The 19,398-nt window shown below is 40.2% G+C and overlaps 3 protein-coding genes across 4 annotated transcripts; 1 reads left to right on the forward strand and 2 right to left on the reverse strand.

The window, feature by feature from the left end:
• Positions 1–468: 468 nt before the first annotated feature.
• LOC116304028 (uncharacterized) lies at positions 469–4,250 on the forward strand. Its single transcript, XM_031713678.1, has 6 exons — positions 469–607; positions 741–853; positions 1,131–1,328; positions 2,168–2,338; positions 2,548–2,907; positions 3,206–4,250. Exons 2-6 carry the CDS (start codon positions 781–783, stop codon positions 3,835–3,837), a joined length of 1,434 nt encoding a protein of 477 aa, XP_031569538.1. The 5' UTR covers positions 469–607; positions 741–780; the 3' UTR covers positions 3,838–4,250.
• Positions 4,251–4,996: 746 nt separating this feature from the next.
• On the reverse strand, positions 4,997–16,565 carry LOC116304006 (leucine-rich repeat serine/threonine-protein kinase 1). 2 transcript variants are annotated; one of them, XM_089025071.1, is made up of 10 exons: positions 16,401–16,565; positions 15,132–15,700; positions 14,489–14,903; positions 13,470–14,064; positions 12,672–12,873; positions 11,858–12,048; positions 10,332–10,551; positions 9,682–9,954; positions 8,120–9,501; positions 4,997–7,402 (listed from the first exon to the last, which is right to left on the reverse strand). In XM_089025071.1, exons 2-10 carry the CDS (start codon positions 15,523–15,525, stop codon positions 5,480–5,482), a joined length of 5,595 nt encoding a protein of 1,864 aa, XP_088881197.1. In that variant the 5' UTR covers positions 15,526–15,700; positions 16,401–16,565; the 3' UTR covers positions 4,997–5,479. The 2 variants fall into 2 exon arrangements, with proteins under 2 accessions (XP_088881197.1, XP_031569530.1); XM_031713670.1 differs by having other exon boundaries at positions 16,352–16,565.
• A 950-nt stretch (positions 16,566–17,515) lies between these two features.
• LOC116304049 (histamine H2 receptor) lies at positions 17,516–19,299 on the reverse strand. Its single transcript, XM_031713701.2, has one exon. It carries the CDS (start codon positions 19,210–19,212, stop codon positions 18,163–18,165), a length of 1,050 nt encoding a protein of 349 aa, XP_031569561.1. The 5' UTR covers positions 19,213–19,299; the 3' UTR covers positions 17,516–18,162.
• Positions 19,300–19,398: the final 99 nt, after the last annotated feature.

Raw genomic sequence — 19,398 nt, forward strand, 5'->3', positions numbered from 1 at the left:
GGCATCAGAGTATTCTTGTAAAAATAGGCGGTCGTAAAACGCGCATGTGTCTACTGCCACTCTAGATTTTAATTGTTCAAACTTTCAAAGAAGTTATACAGATTATATAAGTTAAAACTTGCAATGTGTCTAAAACTGAACCTTCAGTAAATTTGGTTAAAATTAAATTTATAAATTGTAAATTTCAAGGCACTGAAATTTGGCGATGCACAAAAGTGTTGAATAAATGAAGATTTTTGCGCTGCGGGTGAAGAGCAGTGTGTCTTCACCTCGATTTGCGGCGACGCAAATGCCAAGATCCATGAGCGAAAATGAATCCAAACGCTCCAGTGCTTGTCTAGGCAAGTTGGGAAAAGGCGTTTTTGCAGCAAAAAAGGAAGTCACAATCAAGTTGGGTCACTCTTCGTGTCAATGTACTTGAGGAAAAGCTGAAACCAGTTCAAGTAATTGTTTTAAGGATAACTTCCTGTCTTATTGGTCTCAACTTTTTGCTATAAATTTAAGCGATTTTATGCTTTGCGAACTAATTCTGCTCCGGTATCCACCGCCGCCGAGGTCCAAAGTTTATCTACATACACTCTTCTAGCTACTCTCATCTAAGGAACATGTAAGTTGCTTTCCGACTCATCATTCACTTCCTTGTCGCTTAGCTAAAATCAACTAATCAATTATTTAATTAATTTATCTCAGTTATAAATCAGACACAGCTCAAACTAACATTTATTTTCTTCTTCGGTTAGATTTTGTACCTGTACGCTCAACTGAACATTTGCAAAAGCAATGTTTCCAGATCGAGTAATTTTGCTGAACCTCTTGGCCATAGTAGCCTTGATCACTATGCAGCTTGAAGCAGGTGAATAAGCTTGTCCATTATTTGTTTTCCTCCGTTTTTCGTTTAATCCTCTGTAGAGTAGATACGTATGGCCTAGAAACGCTACCGCAGTTATCCAATCAAAATTTTTTTGGTGATTAATTACGTGGTTTAGTCTTATTTCTTCGTTTCATGCTATTTTGTCTTTCATACTTCTGCCGCCTGGTTTAGTCAGCGGGTCAATTAGTTGAATTGAGTTACATTTTTTACAGTACTTTTATTTCTTAATTTCATGCTATTTTGCCTCATCCTTATTTAGTGCAAAGCAGTGTCCCTGACTATCCTCAGTTTGCGGATCGAGTTCAGCTGAGTTGTAAAACTGGTTACAGACAGACAGGAACAAAGACCTTAAGCTGCACGGGTCGAAGATGTCAACCATTAGTGGCATCCTTGATTGGGTGTAGTGACTGGAGTATTACTGTGCCGGTATGTCAACCAGTAGGTGCTTCTAGTGGAGGTATGTTATATCAGGTTGAATCATTTGTATAGTAAGACCAAACTCCACTTCTGATATAATTTGGGAAGGGCTGAAATTCCCGTCTCCAAATAAAGATTAAAACGCTAGGGCGAGGGTTTGCATTGGATTTCAATGCAAACCCAAGCATGTGTGTTTTAACTGGTTTAAAAAAACCAACCACGCCCTATTTCTATTGTTTGATGTAGGGTTGGAATTTCGATGGCAAACATCTCCCGGGTTTTGAATTGAGCCCCACTCTCCCCTGTCAATATCAAAGTTTTCCATCGAAATCCAAACCCTAGATCAAACAATAGAAATGGGGCGTGGTTGGTTCTTAAATGCATTTAAAAAAATGTAATCGGATTTACCACTCAGTTAGCCATGCCGAGATTTAGGGAAAGACTGGTTCGAGTTCGCATTGCAGTGCATTTTGGGGCGGTTTTAGGCAACATATTTCCCAGATGGCGTCAACTGTGTCCCCTAAAACACTCCCACAATGCACTGCAATGCACTGTGTCATCAGGGATGCCCTACGTATGTTTGGGGTTGATATTAGTATTTTACTTAAAAGTATCTTTTAAGGTATTGAAATTGAAACCTAGAGCTAAAATACTACTTTGGTATCTTTGAGCCAGAGTTTTAATAAGTCCCCACCCCCTCCCCCTCGATTTGTGATGACATTACCAATCGATTCTAGATGAACTATCTTTAGAGTTTAAAAAAGCTGGTTTACATACCCTTTATAAAACTTCCAGCATCTTATAGGGATATTTTTTGAAATCTGTGCTTGAATATAGTTTTTAATATCATTGTTTTTCTTTTCTTTTCTTCATTTCAAGCGAGTTGTCCGAATCCAGGTTTTCCATTACATTGGGGTGCAGCAAAAGCCTCTTATCCTCATGGTCATGTTAAAAATATCTTTTGTAAAACCTCAAACATGGATATGGACATGTCTCCCATCTTAAAATGCGTCAATGGAAGGTGGTCTGGTCCTGTTCCAACTTGTAGAGGTAAGAAAAATGATTTTTGACTTTTCAATGGATGTTAAAAATGCTTCCAAGACAGTAAGAAAAATCAGTATTAGCATTTTCAGATTCTGAACACACCTTCGGCAGAAATAAAGTAATTCGTTTAAAAACAATTTTCAAATTTTATTCTTCTTTTTGAATTTGATAACAATTTCTAAGAGACATGTATATCATGTGCCTTTATTCTATAGATATACGAATTTCAATCACCAAGTCAAGTGGGTGTGGCAACACATACGAGTCGTCCAACCCCCCTGGAGGCGAGATCATGTCACCCGGATATCCATCTCAAGACTACGGCAACGATAAGCAGTGCCATTGGAAAATATCCTCCAATTCTAGGATTGGCCTTTGGTTCAAGACCTTCAGAACCGAGTCAGTATTAGACACGGTAAAAGTCTATGATGGTGGCTCAGCATCTGCTCCGTTACTTGGTACATTCAGTGGAAGTAGGTTACCTCCCTACATTACCAGCAAGTCTAATCAGCTGTACATAACCTTCACCACCGATGGATCACTAGGTTACAAGGGCTTTGCAGCTTCATATCGAGGTATGTCGACAAGAAAATCATTATTTAACTTATCTAAGGATATGTTTGTAGGATTGAATTTTAGTTATTAGTTTCTTGCATAATTTCATTGCGTCTTCCTTTTCGCTTTTCTTTCTTTTTTATGTTATTCTTTTCTTATTTCTAATCTTTCCTTCTTCTGTCTTTCTCTCTTTTTCTGTCCGCTTACTTTCTTTGTTTGTTTCTTTTCCTCCTTCCCTCTCTTTCTCACTCTCTCTTTTTATTTCTCGGCACAATGAATCAAGGCAGTATGTGAAATGTTGTTTCTTTCCTCTCGCAGCTCTAGGTATAGGAACTCTTCGTCTTGTCAATGGTACTTCAAGGTCCGGTAGAGTGGAAGTCTACATGAACAAGGAATGGGGTACGATCTGTGACGATGCTTGGGACATCACAGACGCAGGAGTATTCTGCAGGCACCTGGGTTTCCCAGGAGCAGTTAGTGCCTATACAAATCTCGAATTTGGTGCAGGCACTGGCAAGATTTGGCTCGATGACCACGTTTGTACAGGTGCAGAAACCCATTTTCTTAAGTGCAATAGCAGAAACTGGGGCGAGCACGACTGCGGCCACAGCGAAGATGCAGGAGTCAAGTGCCAAAAGAGAGTCAAGCTGGTCAATGGTGGTGCTAGCTATGGCCGTGTTGAAGTGTACCATGCAGGTCAGTGGGGGACGGTTTGCGATGATGCCTGGGACATGGACGATGCTAATGTGGTCTGCCGTGAGCTTGGCTTCTCAAGAGCAACTAATGCCTATACTGATGCCCACTATGGTCAGGGAACTGGACCGATATGGATAGACGAGACGTCCTGTCTTGGGACAGAGGATTCGTTGTTGTCCTGTGGGTTTCGTGGATGGATAAGTAACAACCAAGGCTGCAGCCATAGCGAAGATGTTGGGGTGAAGTGCGTTTGAAACGCTCAGTTGTTGCCTAATTTAATCAACCAATTTCAAATGAAACTAGTTTGATTTTCTGCTGTGTGCCTTCACTACAGATATAAAAATTCCACCTTGATCAAAATCATGCTTAAGCTTTCAAACTGATTTTCAATTAGTCTTTGAAACTGCTAAATAATCTGTATGGTAGACAAATTTTTTTTTGTTCAAGCTTTGCCTGAAGAAGTGACTTACATTTTGTACCCAAAAAAATATGAATAGTTTAAAAAAAATCTACGATCGACGCTAACATACATAAGCATTTACGATGAAATTACCATGATGTTTGTTAAAAATTGAACAAATAAATTAAAGAGGTGAAAGCTGACACATCATTTGAGAAGCGACGTAAGGATTAAAATAAGGACATTAAAAAGATATCATAAAAGACAGGTACCTCTAGTTGATGACATGGGAAAATCCAACTTACCGACTTCACTTAAAAATTTCACATCCAATCCAAATTTTCTATCTCGCTTCCCCTCGCCTTTCAAGGATGGGTTTGTAAGTTTTCCATCCCTATGTTTCCCTGTCAAGTTAATGCTAACACACACGCACACACATATACAGCTATTTCAGAAATCGTCGCACCAAAAGCCTCAAGCAACAAGCCAAGACCGCAGAGAACGCCGACACTTTTAGCTGTAATTAGTTTATTCATGGTGCATTTTCATTTATTGACTTCACAAATTGCTCCAAGCAAGGCTGCTTGAGATGATAATTAGTGGAGAGCTATAGCCACTTGCATGAACCATGAATAGATCAATTATAATTAAAAGTACCGACGTTCTCTGGAGCCTTGTCTTGTTACTCGAGGCTCTTGGTGCGACGATTTTCGAAATAGGTGTATACTCAGTAAGTCATGTACCACATATTTCTACCCAAACTGGTGATGCTTATTCATGAAACATCCACCACGGTCACGTAGACTGGCGAGTAGTTTTGTCTCCAAGGAACAAAGCGTGAATGACAATTAACGCAGTGTAAAACATTAAAGATTTTTTTAAATGTGGTGAACGGCCTTGAATTGTGGAGCCATTGTTTGGTGGTCACTCAAGTAAGTTCGGAAAAAGTTTATCAATGGTTCCTTGAATCAACCAATAATCATTAAAAGTAACGAGGTCAGTAGAAGCCGAGCCTAATTCCTCATTACTTTATTCGCTATTTGGGCTTTTTACTTGATTGATACAGAAGGTTTAGCTTTAACGGAATCTTTGTGAATTGCTTCGTACTTCTAATTTCAAGATCATTTTTATTACATATTTGGACGCTCACACGAAAACATTCCTCAACTTTAGTACAAGGACAACAATCAACCAAGTGGAAGCCGCATGGACGGTTGTGTGCGTTGCTAATGTGCCAACTCTAGCTCCTCACCTCGCCAATCATATGCGAGTAGAGTAAGGTTTTTCTTAGGTTTCCCTCCCTATGCAAAATCAGTTTCTAAATTGTAAACAATTTGATCTCTTGGGTACCTTGTCAGTTGGTTGCAAAACCTTTTACTAGGTTTCCCATGCATTAACACAAAAAGTGGCAATCGAAAAGATTCAGAGTCTCTATGTTCGGTTACCCACTTTCTTTTCTGTGTGCATTTGTCTTCTTTTTCCGCGTTTATGATCTTTTAGGTTTTGTTACTCTGTGCTCTTTGAATTCTTTTCCAAGACTTGCATGACATCGCATGCCAAGCAAACAAGACATCACTAAACTCCTCCAATTGCACTTCTTCCCAATTACCCTCGAAGCTCGTGTTGACATTCATCAATACTCTACTAGGTTTCCTTGCAGCTATTTTGACCATTTCTGATGTGTCCACTGCGAGTGGATGAATAACGTTATCACGATCTGTGCCTAGAAAACCACTGGGTGATCTACCACAGCTAATGACCATTGGTGGCTGAGTATCTGGAGACGACACCATATGCGCCACTGCTTCAGTGTACGGTTGAAAACTGGTTATAATTTGACGTGTATTGATATCTAGGATAACGATAGCACCAGTGAATAGCCCCAGCCATAATGTATCATTTGCAGGCAACAAACACGTGACATGGCTTTGAACCGACAACTCTATTGTTTGACTCGGGAACAAGTCTTGGACCTCAAATAAACACAGTATTTGAGCTTCCGCGTTTAACTTCAAAACTGAGTCCTCGGTAAGTATCCATATTGTATCTTCTTCCAGTTGCGCGTGCGCTAACGGATAGATTCCCTTGATAAAGCGGTCTTTGTGATCGTAGAATGGTACAAACTGAGAATCCTCCAAAAGTGAATACACAGTGACAGAAGACTTATCACACATCCATAGCTTACTGTTTGTGACCAATATCGATTCAACAGGTTTCTGTGTCAAATGATTTGCAGTCAATGTTCCATTTGTTTGCCTATCGATGTCTGTTACAAAGCATCCTAAGTCCGTACCAATGAAAATATGAGTTATCGTTGCAGCCATGCTGTTTATTGCCGGCAATGAATCGCAGGCCATAGTTGTAAGAAGGGATGACTCGGTTAATGAATAAATCTTGAAGATCCTCGTCAGATTTGTCATTTTCTTCAAGGTAACGACCATTGTGTCCAAATGCGTGCAAATGGCTTCTATTTCCTGATCTTGATTCCGACAAATTTCAAAGCACTGCGTAGAGTTCAAGCCGAAACTTCCAGTAAAAACAGATAAAAAAGTAAAGCCATTGATGGTATGAACGACCCAGAGGTCTTCATTACAGGGGAAAAAGTGGAGGAAGACAACTATATTTGCTGAAGGAAACGCCAGCTTTGACATCAACGCCTGAAATCCTGGATTTTCGAGTTGTTTTTGACATTGAACAGCTGTTGGTCGGTCCTGTGAACTTTGGTTCCAGGAAACGCACATTAGACGTGTTAAGTTAACGAGTACATCCATAGCACCTTCTGCGTGTCTCCAAGATGGCCTCTTTTGCTCTAGAATGCAAGACCTTATATCATTGGATGGTACGTCATTGAATGCCCTTTCCCGAGTGATCATGGCAAATAAGAGTATTCCAAAAGAGTATATGTCGACCTCAACGCTGTATTCTTCTTTTAGGGCGAATTCTAACACCTCTGGTGCCCTGATATGGGTACGTGTGACCAGTGCTCGCATACCATACGGACCGGTGAAATTCGCTGTCCCAAAATCAGATACTTTAACATGAACTGTGTCGTCTTCCTTCAGAGAATAGACCAGCACATTCGATGGTTTTAAATCGCGATGAATTATCTTATGCCAATGCAAGACAGCTAAAGCGTTAGCAATTTCCTTTGCAATGGCAATAAGAACTAAACGCGGGATTTTCTCTGAATCCTTATCAAACAAAACCCCTTCTAAAGATCCCTCGGCAAGTTCCAACGCCATGCATCTTGGTTTACTAGCTACTCCGACCATTTGCACAAGATTAGGATGAACAACACGCCTTAGGACATTTATTTCTTTGCGCAGTTCCCTGAACGATGTCAATTCGTCTCCTTTGAATTCTTTGATTGCCACGAGCTTCTCAGATCCTGTTGATTTTTTGAGAACCGCGCAGTAAACCTGAAAAAAAAAAAAAAGAAAAAAAGAAAACGTTACCTACTTTGTGGGAGTGATAAAATTGCGTGACAAAGTTACGGTGCAGTAATGCCGACATTCGTTCATAACTAATCAGCATGAGCTTGTGAGATGCATAGCGTTGTCACGGTCACGGCACGGTACAGCATGCAAGCAACATTATGAAACTGTGTGCTAGAAACTCAAAAATATATAACCTTGAGATTAATTCAATATATGAGATACTTTTTCAAGGAAAAACTGGTAATGATCCCGCATGTACCCGTTGCAAAGATCCCGTATGTACCCGTTATAAACATCCCGTACGTATCCGTTATGAAGATCCCGTATGTACCCGTAAAGATCCCGTATGTATCCGTAAAGAAGATCCCGTATTTACCCGTGATGAAGATCCCGTATTTATCCGTGATGAAGATCCCGTATGTACCCGTGATGAAGATCCCGTTATACGTACCTTCGTGACAGTGCGATGACGAAATCAATGCGAGATCAAAACGTACGTGCGTTGATTAACCCTTTTGTGACGGGGTGCCATGGACACTTAAGGTTAAATAGTTTTGACCGTTGTGATGTCATTCTAAGGTTAAGTTGGTACATCGTGGCACAACCAAGAATTCATTCCCAAACCAAATTCATTCAAATTCATCCTTGAACTATTGAATTTAAATTCATCCTTGAACTATTGAATTTAAATAACCTTACCTTGCCGAAACTGCCTTCCTTGATGTTACTACTTTCGTCGTAATGGAGCTGATGACGTTGAAAGAGCAGATCAGGGTGAACGTCATGAAGAGATATATCAGGAGCAATATCACTTATTGGTACCGGAGCATCTTTATGTTTGGGGCACTCAATACAGTCCGAATTGTTGGATGCTCTAAGACAGTCTCCTAGAGTAAAGACATTGGAATCCTCCAAGCCTTTGTCCTCACAAACCACGCAGGGAACAAACTGAGAAACTCTGCCCTCTCTCAAGCCATGAAACCATTCTGTGATCAATGCTTCGACATGCTCGATGGTGAACACGAGTAGCCTTTTTCCTGGTACTGACCGTGAAGCCTTGATTACGATACGAGGTGATTTATTGGCTTCTTGTTGAAGAGTGACTTCAAGGAAGGCATCGGGTAGGTTTAGCTGTATGCCGTTGCGCCACCAGTGAAGTATGTCTGCTTCTCTTAAATTTGTTACTGTTGTTACTTCTGGGAATGATGAATGTGGATTTACACGAGGCCTTGGTGAGAAAGACGTTTGGTTTGGTTGGGGTGGTGATACTAGTTTAGTTGCTGGTAGTGGTGATAATGATGTTACTATGGGTTCTGGTTTTGATAGTGATGGTGATACTGATGACGATGATGATTCTGATCCTGGTGGTGATGGTGTTGCTGTTGCGGCTCTTGAAGTTCCTATTTCTGACACTGTTGATGCTGTTGTTGTTGCCGTTGAAGGCGTTCTTACACGTGGAGGATGTGATGGCCAGGGCGGAGAAAGTTGTTGATGTTGTTTAGTTAGTGTTGTCGGGTTTTGTTGAACGCTAAACCTTGGCGTTGGCCTTGTCGTTGGCGTTGGTATTTGATTTGAAGATAATGGTGATGATGGTGATGGTGATGGTGATGGTGATGATGACGATGTTGATGTTAATGGTGATGATGATGATGATGGCATCACCTCTTGGTCTTTAAAAGCTTCAACAATCATCGAGTTTAAATAGTGCAACAGTCTTGCAATAAGCCGACTAAAAAACCCGTGAGGAAGGTATTCCATCTTGTAGATACGTCGCAAACGCTTTTTCCCTTTCATTTTTTTCTCTGGTCCAATCTTCGAAAACTTCGATGGAATAAGGAGAGTATCTTGATCAAGGATGTGAACAACATAAAAACGGCTCAACAGTAGAATTCCTCGCTCACGTGATTTCTCCGTAAAACTTGCTTCTTCGTTTTCGACAAAAAGAGAGTCTTTCCTGACGAGTCCATCTTTGCTACTTTGGCTAGTAATGGCTCGTGTCATCAAGGTAAAGAGCCATCCTGGATCAATGAAGTAAAGCTCGCGCAAGTCTTGGTTAGGGTCATCGAAGTGTAGAATAACTCCTGGAAAAAGATGGTGGTGCTTATGATGATGGTGATGATGATGGTGATGATGACATTGATCAATGACGATGATTGCGGTGAGAGGGGGGGGGGGGTACGGGGAGGGGGGGTACGGGGAGAGGGGGGGTAGGGGGAGACAAGAAATGGAAAAAGCAAGAGAAAATGTTCTAATTCGACTACCTCGATTCTTCAAGAACTCAACAGCTTCCTTAAATTCATCTTCTGGAAACCTCTTCTCCTTGAAGCCAAGAGTCTCCTTCACTAATGACCACAGCTGATCAAGGTTTAGTATCGGCAATTCCTTATTCATCCACATCTTATTTCTCATCTTTTCAATCTTGGTCACCAATTCATGGAAGGATATCGGAACTGGCTGATCCAGCACTCGTACATTCTTATCTTTTACCATCTCTTTGGCAGCTTTTAGAATCCTGTCACGAAGGTTTTCCAATCCTATGGAAAAATTAAGTTGGAAAAGTTTGTATTGAAAGTATATATGAAAATGACGAAAGATACTGTGTGTGTGCAAATGCTGCTTTCTTCTGCTGCTGGTAATGATGATCATGATCAAAATGGCGGTGATGATGATGGTGATGGTGATGATGGGGTTGTATAATAGAGGCTCAAAATTTGAAACGTAGTCATGGTGATGATGATGATGGTGGTGGTGATGAAAAAGAACAGAGATTGTGAGAGAAAGAAACGCATGAAAAGACAATCATACAATCACAAGTATAAACAAATAATCATATAACTTGGATCCCGCTGAACTATAGTTTAATCTACGTCATCCATCAAGTGTCAATATTTCTTCAGTGAATTTGGTTTACCTTGGCATCGCTGAGGGTGACTACTGACTTCAACAACACAAGCTACGTGGATTTTATCTCTTGGTCTTCTCTCTATCATGTTGTTAACGAGTTCTCTCATGCGCTCTGTGTAGTCTTTGGCTTGATTTCCCGGGATGCAATCCAAATGAGTACCAACAATGATAACAGTGGTGGGGTACACTGCCTTACATGCTATGTTGTCCAACCATGTCTTCAGTTCCTGAAGTTGTTTATTGATATTATGATAATGAGTTCATTACGGGATGACTAACTTACACAAGTTTATTATGTTACTTAATATTAATAGACTCTTGTATTGTTCTCGTATAATTGAATGGAACCCTCAATATTAGCAGACTCTTGTATTATTCTTGTATTAGTAAAAATATACAGGTGATTATTGAAAATCTCGCGCGCTGATTGGTCGAGAAACTCACACTATGTAAGAGTTAATTACCTCCAGCGATAATCCAAAATGGCGGCCAGCCGCTTTGTTGCTGTTACCGAAGAGGAATTAGAAATAATGAAGGAAAATGCTGTCCCAAAAGGATTAAAGAGGTTAACAAATTTGCACTAACTTTGTTCAAAGGTAAAAAGGACTTAAAACAATCAAATAAGCTCAAACAAACTGTTTTGATTTGCAAAGTCGGAGTTCGCCTGTGTTGTAATCGCGTTTGCCCCTTCAATTAAAATTTCTCCTGATTTTAAATGTGTCTTTTATCTTCTTCTTTTTTTTATTTATTTCTTTTTTTTAAAGGTTCACCTGTGTAAAACAATTATTTGCCTCAGCCCCAGTGAATATCGGAGAATATTTACCTCGCCTCTCGAAGACTCGCGTCTCGGTAAATATTCCCCGATATTCACTTCGCCTTCGGCGAATAATTGTTAATTATTGAATGGCATCCTCTAGGAAGAAGGAGAAAGGTGGGGAGGCTAATACAGTTATGGAGGACGTCATGCATGGCAGAACTGAAGAACGCAAACACCACATGGGAAGAGGCAAAAAAAACAGCTGAGAACAGAATGAGGTGAAGGACAATGATAAATGGCCAAGCTAAGTCAAGTAAATCTCGTATTGTTTAAATGCGCTTGCCATTTCGTAACACACACCATTCAGTCTCAACCAACGCCTGATGAAGGCTTGCAGTTTGCAGTCGAAACGTCGCGGTCCTTCTTCAAATGACCCTCAATAATCGTGAGACAAATAGATAGGTATCATAATGGTTTATTATTATACCTTTTTTTATACGTAATTTTTGAGATTCCCAAGAGGTGTGCAAAAATTAATAACGTAGCATTGCATTCAAGTTATTCCAGTTTTCCTCCCTCCACATCAACATGTGCCTTGTGAATTATGTGCTTAGAACATTAAAAAAGTGGTAGTGAGTTGGGAGTGTATCTTATACATGATCATTAGTCTCTGGCTAGAAAGATCCGAATCACGACGTAAAATAAAGAATTTATTTATTTTAATATGAATTGAATGAAAGTTTGTAAAACGTGCACACACAAAAACGTTTTTTTACCTCTATTCCAATCTCTCCATCCTGTAGGTCCCAGACCAACAAATAAAGCGCAACAGATGACAAAAAACACATGTGCATTAGGTAGAAGTCTTCTTGGCCAGCAAAATCCCAAACCTGGAATTTCACCTTTGGGCCAGTAGGTACCACAACCATCATCTTTTGTTGCATGCGAAACTCACTCATCTCAACTCCTGTTACAAGTTTCAAAACTATTTTCACTTAGAAAGTCTTCTGAAAGACTGAACTCAACTAACACCAAATATTCAAACTGCAGGTCTAACATCGCTAGTGATTGGAAGCAAGAGATGATGTGTAGTATGTAGACAATAAGGGTATACCCTAAGGCTTGCTTTTGGGGCCATTTAATTTGACAGTTCTCATTATAACCAGCGTAAAGGAGTTCAGTAATTATTTTTTCCGTATAATGTTTAGTATGTCTAAACCAACATAGAGATCAACGTGGTATGTAGACATTATCGGTGTACCCCAGAGCTTGCTTTTTGGGCCACTAATTTGACAAGTGTCACAACCATCTTATAAAGGAATTCTTTAAGTAATCCTTCCCGTATAAGATGTTCGGTTGATATCTAAACTAAAGAGAGATGAACGTGACATTGCCGGTGTACCCCAGAGCTTGCTTTTGGAGCCATTAATTTGGCACTTGTCATAATAATCGTATAAAGAAATTCAGTAAGTACTCTTTTATACGATTGTTATGACAATTAAACACACCTCTCACGATCACAACTATCTTACTACACTATTACATTTCTTGGTCACAACCTTTTCAATAGTGTGTTTAGATTTTATTTACCTTGAGTGACTTCTCTTTCGAAGTATTTGAAGTCACCTTCCAGTCTATGCACCAATGTTGTCTTTCCTTTATCTTGCCATCCGACTACTAGAAGCTTCACCGTGGTGTATGGTTTCATTTTTACTAACAAAGAACGTAGCCATGTTACCAGTTCTTTGGTAGTCTCTACTCTGAATTTAGAGATACCTTGGGGGCTGACAACCTAAGTTGAATAATAAATTAAATTTTGACTGTAAAGGACGCCGATATTATGTGACCCACTCAAAACGCCATTAAACCATCATAATTTTCATATCATCATGATCATCACTATCATCACCATCATCACCAACACCATCACCATCATCATCATCACCTTCATCATCATCATCATCACCATCACCACCATCATCATCATCATCACCATCATCATCACCATCATCATCATCATCATCATCATCATCATCAACAACACCATCACCATCATCATCACCATCACCTTCATCATCATCATCATCAACACCATCATCATCACCATCATCACCATCATCACCATCATCATCATCATCATCATCATCATCACCATCACCATCACCATCACCATCATTATCACCACCATCATCATCATCACCATCACCATCACCATCATCGTCATCATCATGACCGTGACGGTATCAAATCTGATAGATTCTGCTGGCTAAGCAGTGGTCTCCATCTGATTGGTTATTGTTCACATAGAAAATGGAGGGGTACAAACACATTATAGGTGATTTGGTCGCCCTCCCCTTGCCCACGAAAGGCTATATAGCACAACTATACCTTATTAGGATCAAAGTGAAAACTTGTAAGTTTGGAGAGTAATCCAATTTCCAGAGGAATCCATTCCAGTTGGTTTTCAATGATGTCAAGGGTTTCGAGTCCAGCAATTTTGCAGACACATTCAGGGATAGATCTAAACATATTATTGTCCAGGTAGAGAGTTCGAAGATTCGATGATCCCAAAACACTGGGTAGGTGACTTAGTTGGTTATGCGATAGGTAAAGACGGTTCAACGAGTCAGAGATCCATTTGGCGTTAGGCAAGTCCACTAGCTTGTTGTTGTCGAGATAGAGTGTTCCAAGGAGAGGAAGGTGGAAAATCATCGATGGGATTGTCTCCAGGTTATTGCGTCGAAGATCTAACAGGGTAATATTATTCCACTTACAAACACCCAATGGTCCTCTATGAAGAATGGCCTTGAATATCTGTGCAGTGAGGGTGGGAATTCCTAGGCATTGCCAACGTACTTCACACATTTTTTCGTGCATAGATCCATGGCCTAACAGCATCTGGCAGGCCTTTGTGTGCTTGCAAGCCATGGCGATGTTTATAGCGGGAGAAAAATCCTTGCACTTCTTTCTCTTTAACATCTCCCTGTTGAATTAATGAGCACAACATATTGACTGTTGAACCTTTGCATTACGGACACTGCCCGCATTACGAAGGTGTATCTACATTAAAAACCACTGTAATACGACTATCGCAGGCCTGCAATACAAAAGATGGACCGCGTATCCGTTTTACAGAGGTCTCCAGTTTTCATTAGGTTTTGGACACAAACCTCTGTAATACGAACAACTGCAGATCTGCAATACAAAGATGAACCGTGTGCCCGTTTTACAGAGGTGTCCAGTTTTCATAAGGGTTTGGACCCAATGACCTCTTTAATACGGATAACTGCAGGTCTTCAATACAAAGATGAGCCATGTGCCCGTTTTACAGAGGTGTCCATTTTTCATAAGGTTTTGGACTTGAACAAACATCTAAGAGACCGAGAGCCGAGACGCCCCCATCTTACCTGATCTCGTGAAATTTGTGATGATGAATCACTTCCAGCTGATCTAATGTCGCATCATGTGACTGGTCCTGCAGCCAATCATCTGCGCTTATCCCGAGGAAGAAGTTAAGCTGCCAAATCTCTCCCTCGACAGACGCCAGCCAACAGAGAACTAACAGTGCTGTGATTTCAACATTGAAATTGTCTTGAGCGAACACCAGTTGAATGCAGTCCAATAGTTCAAGATCCGAAAAACAGGAATTATCAGCTGCAAATGACAGAATCTTGAAGATTATTTCAGTCTTAACTTGGTTATTACACACAGCTACCTTCAATGCTCTGGAGAAACAGACTTCAGTGAAGGTATTCTTCTGGGCACCGCAAAGCGCTACCTCGAGTCGTTCGACATTATTTCTTTGGACTGCCTTGATGACCTCTGAAATGAAATGAAAACAAGGACAGCCTGAGTTCCTTGTCACTTGTCACCATGGACACGGAAGCCAGTACAGATGAATGAGTACTTTTTCAAGTCGACGCCCGCAGTTCAAAGGATTCTTGAGCTGTTGGGTCGCGCGATGGCGGAGTTTTTTTAATCTTGCAGGACTTAACTAATTTTTTTTTTTAACATCAGAGACCTAAATCTAAAACAACTGTTAACCCTTACCTTTACTTTTTATAAGCTTTGCAATTGTTTCGTTTTTCGAACCCTTTAAAGGAGTATTTTTGAAGTCATCTTTTGGACTTAGAACGATATCTTGCTGTTCTAGAAGTATTCGCACGCATTCTGTCTGCCCTGTTGATGCCGCTAGATGCAAAGGAGTGTACTTCCCTGCTCCAGTAGTCAAGTTAACACACGCTCCGTGTCTTAACAACAACTTTACGATTCGTGAACGGCCATTAATGACAGCTATATGGAGGAGAGTGTTTTGAGAAATATCAAAGTATTTCCTTAACAACTTGGATTTGGAGGTTTCATCTTCTTGTAGTAATCTCGCTTCTACTTCATCGTAATTTCCTTTTTCGCAGGCATTGTAAAGTCTATTATTATTTGTAGCCATGCTTCCTTAAGCAAGTTTTGATTAATAAAAGATTTTGAGGATCGACAATGATGATGACGATGATGATGATGACGCTGATGATCGACGATGGTTTTAGTGCAATGTCATGCTCGATCAATTCTTTGGCCAAGGCAGATTTCTTCAATTTCTTCTATTTTACTATTTTTCCATTTCTCTAAAACGCAATGAAAAAAAATCACAATCGATGGATTCGATGGGATGGGTTACCTTTGTCCACAGGGATCCCACTTTATAATTTCATCGAATTCCTTCACAAAAATTCCCTTCATTTACAACAAATAAACAGACCTAGTCAGGATATTTTCAAGAATATTAACACAAAATTAACTTGAAAGCCTTTGGTTATAAATTTTAGCTGTACTTAGTCAAAGACAAAATGCATTCACGCTAAACTAAGCATGAAAGAGAAGCACATGGTATTAACCAAACTTATTTAAAACTGAAATTTTGTGCGATGCAAAATCTATGGAGTAATTTAATTGCAGCCAAGGCTTGCAAGATAGCCTAAAATTCAATGAAGTTAGAATAATCGATTAATATTCTGGGGGGGGGGGGGGGGGGGGGGGGGAATGAATAACATTGCCACATTCATGAAGAATCCTCATGAGATTAACCACTTCCGGTTTGGTGGAAAAGCTAAAGTTCAGTAATTTTACCTATAATCGTTTCTCACTATAGTCAGGAATAGGCTTCTTTAAGACGGTAGAAGACTATAGGATGGTTTATGAGGAATTAGAAGAAAGAATGAGCGCTTTTGACTCAGGAAAAACAGGTAAAAACAGCTTGCATTCCATCAATCGATTACCTTTTTTCAGGACATGTTCATTTTCATGTTAGTCGTAATTCCGTATTACCTGGCTTCAAAGACAACAATTCACCAGCAGTTTTATGCGAAGTCGTCGGTTTATCATATCGGATTGCTTAATTGAAGTTAATTAAAGCATTCTATCGTAACAATAAGTTCACTTTGTCGATGATACGTGAACCGTAATGGAGTTGCTTTTCCCATGAAGCGGAACCCCCTGGCACGCCACAGGAACCCCAAGGCAAAATTTCAGGCCGAATTGGCGACTTACCAATCTCGTACCCAGAGCCCACGTTCCTCATGGTCAGCACCGAGAAACGAGAGGCTCAGAGCTCTGGGTACGAGATTGGCGACTTACTGGCTATTTGAGAGAATGTGTTTTACAAATAGCGAAAGCTACTCCTTGTCACCAAAACCCTGAATTGCAAAAGCAAAAGCTACATCTAACAACGACAACAGCAGCAATCACAGTATCATTTAGCAGCAATAGTCAACCGACGACAACTAATGGTTTATTACATAGAACCGTTTCTAGTGAATGAATTATCGTTGTTTTAGTCGATCTCAGCTCGGGATGAATGGGGTCTGGGTACGAGAATGGGGCTAAATAGCCCATTTTGTAAATATGCTTCGCTTGTCACGCACAAATGTTTCAATGCGAGGCTTCGTGCATAATGCTCAGAGATTAGTGAAAGGAGAAAAGAAGAACTGTAATTCAGCACGTAGCCTTGCGCTAAAACCTTTGTGTGTGACAAGGAAGCATACATATCTTGGAAGTGGACTATTCGTTACCTGGGATGGGTCTCATGCAAGTACGTGCCTACCGACGCGGATGTGATGAAGACCTCAATTGTTGTGATTGCTAACAAAAAGCGAAACAAGACTTCTTGATTAAGTTAAAGATTTTATTTAAAAAATAGCCAATAGAAAGAAAACATGACAAGCGATAATAATAATAATTAATAATGATGATGATGATGATGATGATGACGATGACGATAATAATAATAATACTGAAATCGACCTTTCGTTGCTCGTCGCGAGCGGAATGTGGTCGTTCCCCCTTGGTGTAACAGTACCTTATGTGCAACAGTTAGTACACGAAACTCGAAGACAACCTAATCCAAAGGAGGGTGTAAGTGCAAGTACGTAAATACATTCGAATTGAGGCAAAGGTTTTTAATGCGAAATAACTTTTACTGACACTTTAGTAAGTAAGCTGTTAGTTAATGAAGCTGTAAAACTGAGGGTAAATTCAACGAATAGTTTCTCATAAATATTTTAAGGTATCATTGATGTGTATTACACCATTTCACTACAATGTATCTGTTTATCTAAATTATAGGAATTATTTCTTGCACGCTTCGCAGCAAATGTCAAATTAAATAAAAGCAGAATTTCGATCATATTAATATAATTAATGTTAAACTACTATGATATTGCCCTGGAGCTGACACCCATTCTTATGCATTACTGCGCATATATATGATATTGCACTTAGAAGCCTGTGCTTTACTTAAATTTGCCGGCTCTATAAACAACTTTGCTGTAGTCGAAATATCTTTTTCAATACCCTTACTACAGAGTTAACTGACCGGGAATGACATGATATACGTTTCAAAGCTATAAAATGCTCTTAGTTTTTAAGTTTTGGAGAATTACATAATAGGCGATAAGCATAAAAGGCTTCTCACCCAACCAACTGGCATGGCAGACTGACGAAGACTTAGCTCGCACAATTCCGTCCACGATCAAATGTATTGCCTAGAATACCTTGATCAATGTTTTTTTAAATCTAGCTCTGTATAACCCTAAAGTTTCTTATCGGCATATACTTTTGGCTCAGCTACTAAGGAAAGTTCCAGCGCCCCACCACTGCTTGATTGCGTAGCCATCTTGTTATTCCCAAAGACCCCGTTGTCTGAAGTAGTAGAATAGTTGTCCCGACCACTAAAGGTTTTGCAGAAGACATTGCGGCAAGCACGACGGATTTCTTTGATCTTCCACCAGTATAGAGGAGGGTTTAAACACGAGTTGGCGAGAACAAACGGATTGGCGAGGTTTTTGGCTGCTCTTGTTGCGCTGTTCAGTCCCGTGGCTGATATGGCGATGAAGACGCAGAAATGAGGGACATAGCAGAGTAGTATAAGGCCTAGGATGTACAACACGGCATACAAAGTCCTCCTGAATTTTTCGATGCGGATTTTGGACATATAGGATTGGCTGGCATTGGATGCCATTTGTGACTGGTGTTGCTTGAGAGCTCTGAATGCCTTGATATACGCGAAACACATGATTGCGAGGAACAAGGCCATCAACAATGATGCGACCCTGGAAAACATCTTAGGGGCAAGAAAAAGCTGTAACGAACTTAGTAAAATCCCAAACAGCCACAGCAATACCAATGTTTTTGCCACCCGAGACGGCGTGACAACTAAACGGTAACGCATTCCCAGATGAATCGCAAGATATCGATCTATACTCATCACAGTCAGTGTAGCAAAGGAAACTGCAGCCAGGAAATAAATGAAAAAAAGCGCAACCACTTGTATTCCTATTTCGCAATATTCATCAAATTTATCGTTAATCTCAGAGGCCTTATACGCCACGTAGAAAGGCTCAGTTATCGCCCCAATAAGAAAATCCGACAAGGCAAGGCTGAAGATTAGCATGTTGGAAGGAGTATGTAATGAAGTTGTCTTCCAGATCGCGCCAAGGACGATGAAGTTGAAGATTATAGTCGGTAGAGCCAGACTGCTATTTAGCACGATATTTGCGATGTAGCTTGCGTACGCGTCTTGTACTGCAGCCTTGTCGAGTTGAACGAACATGCATACTTTGATGTTCGTTCTATTTTCCATCTCTTCGAAAGAATTGGATCAAAAAGATGAAGTGCGTGATCGACTGACAAACTATGAGTATAAAAACTGAAAGCTCTGATTTAATCAGAAATTTCACACAAGGCTGCTTAGCCGAATAATACGTAACCCTGACAAATAAGGAATCGTTGCGTCAATATCTCAGCCATGCGGAAGTTATACGAGTTT

Source organism: Actinia tenebrosa, unplaced genomic scaffold (assembly GCF_029948245.1).
Source record: "Actinia tenebrosa isolate PJP-AT-01 unplaced genomic scaffold, QUT_ActTen_1.0 PGA_scaffold9__36_contigs__length_13948895, whole genome shotgun sequence".
NCBI classification, from domain to species: domain Eukaryota; kingdom Metazoa; phylum Cnidaria; class Anthozoa; order Actiniaria; family Actiniidae; genus Actinia; species Actinia tenebrosa.

What these genes read in the sequence shown, in the direction of transcription:
- LOC116304028 (XM_031713678.1), top strand. Translation starts at nt 781, where the DNA reads ATGTTTCCAGATCGAGTAATTTTGCTGAACCTCTTGGCCATAGTAGCC. An exon ending in AGTAGGTGCTTCTAGTGGAG is followed by an intron (nt 1,329 to 2,167) that starts GTATGTTATATC and finishes CTTCATTTCAAG; the next exon opens with CGAGTTGTCCGAATCCAGGT. An exon ending in CTTTGCAGCTTCATATCGAG is followed by an intron (nt 2,908 to 3,205) that starts GTATGTCGACAA and finishes TTCCTCTCGCAG; the next exon opens with CTCTAGGTATAGGAACTCTT.
- LOC116304006 (XM_089025071.1), bottom strand. Translation starts at nt 15,525, where the DNA reads ATGGCTACAAATAATAATAGACTTTACAATGCCTGCGAAAAAGGAAAT. An exon ending in CGAAAGAGAAGTCACTCAAG is followed by an intron (nt 12,049 to 12,671) that starts GTAAATAAAATC and finishes AACTTGTAACAG; the next exon opens with GAGTTGAGATGAGTGAGTTT. An exon ending in TGAGTTCTTGAAGAATCGAG is followed by an intron (nt 9,502 to 9,681) that starts GTAGTCGAATTA and finishes ATCTTTTTCCAG; the next exon opens with GAGTTATTCTACACTTCGAT.
- LOC116304049 (XM_031713701.2), bottom strand. Translation starts at nt 19,212, where the DNA reads ATGGAAAATAGAACGAACATCAAAGTATGCATGTTCGTTCAACTCGAC.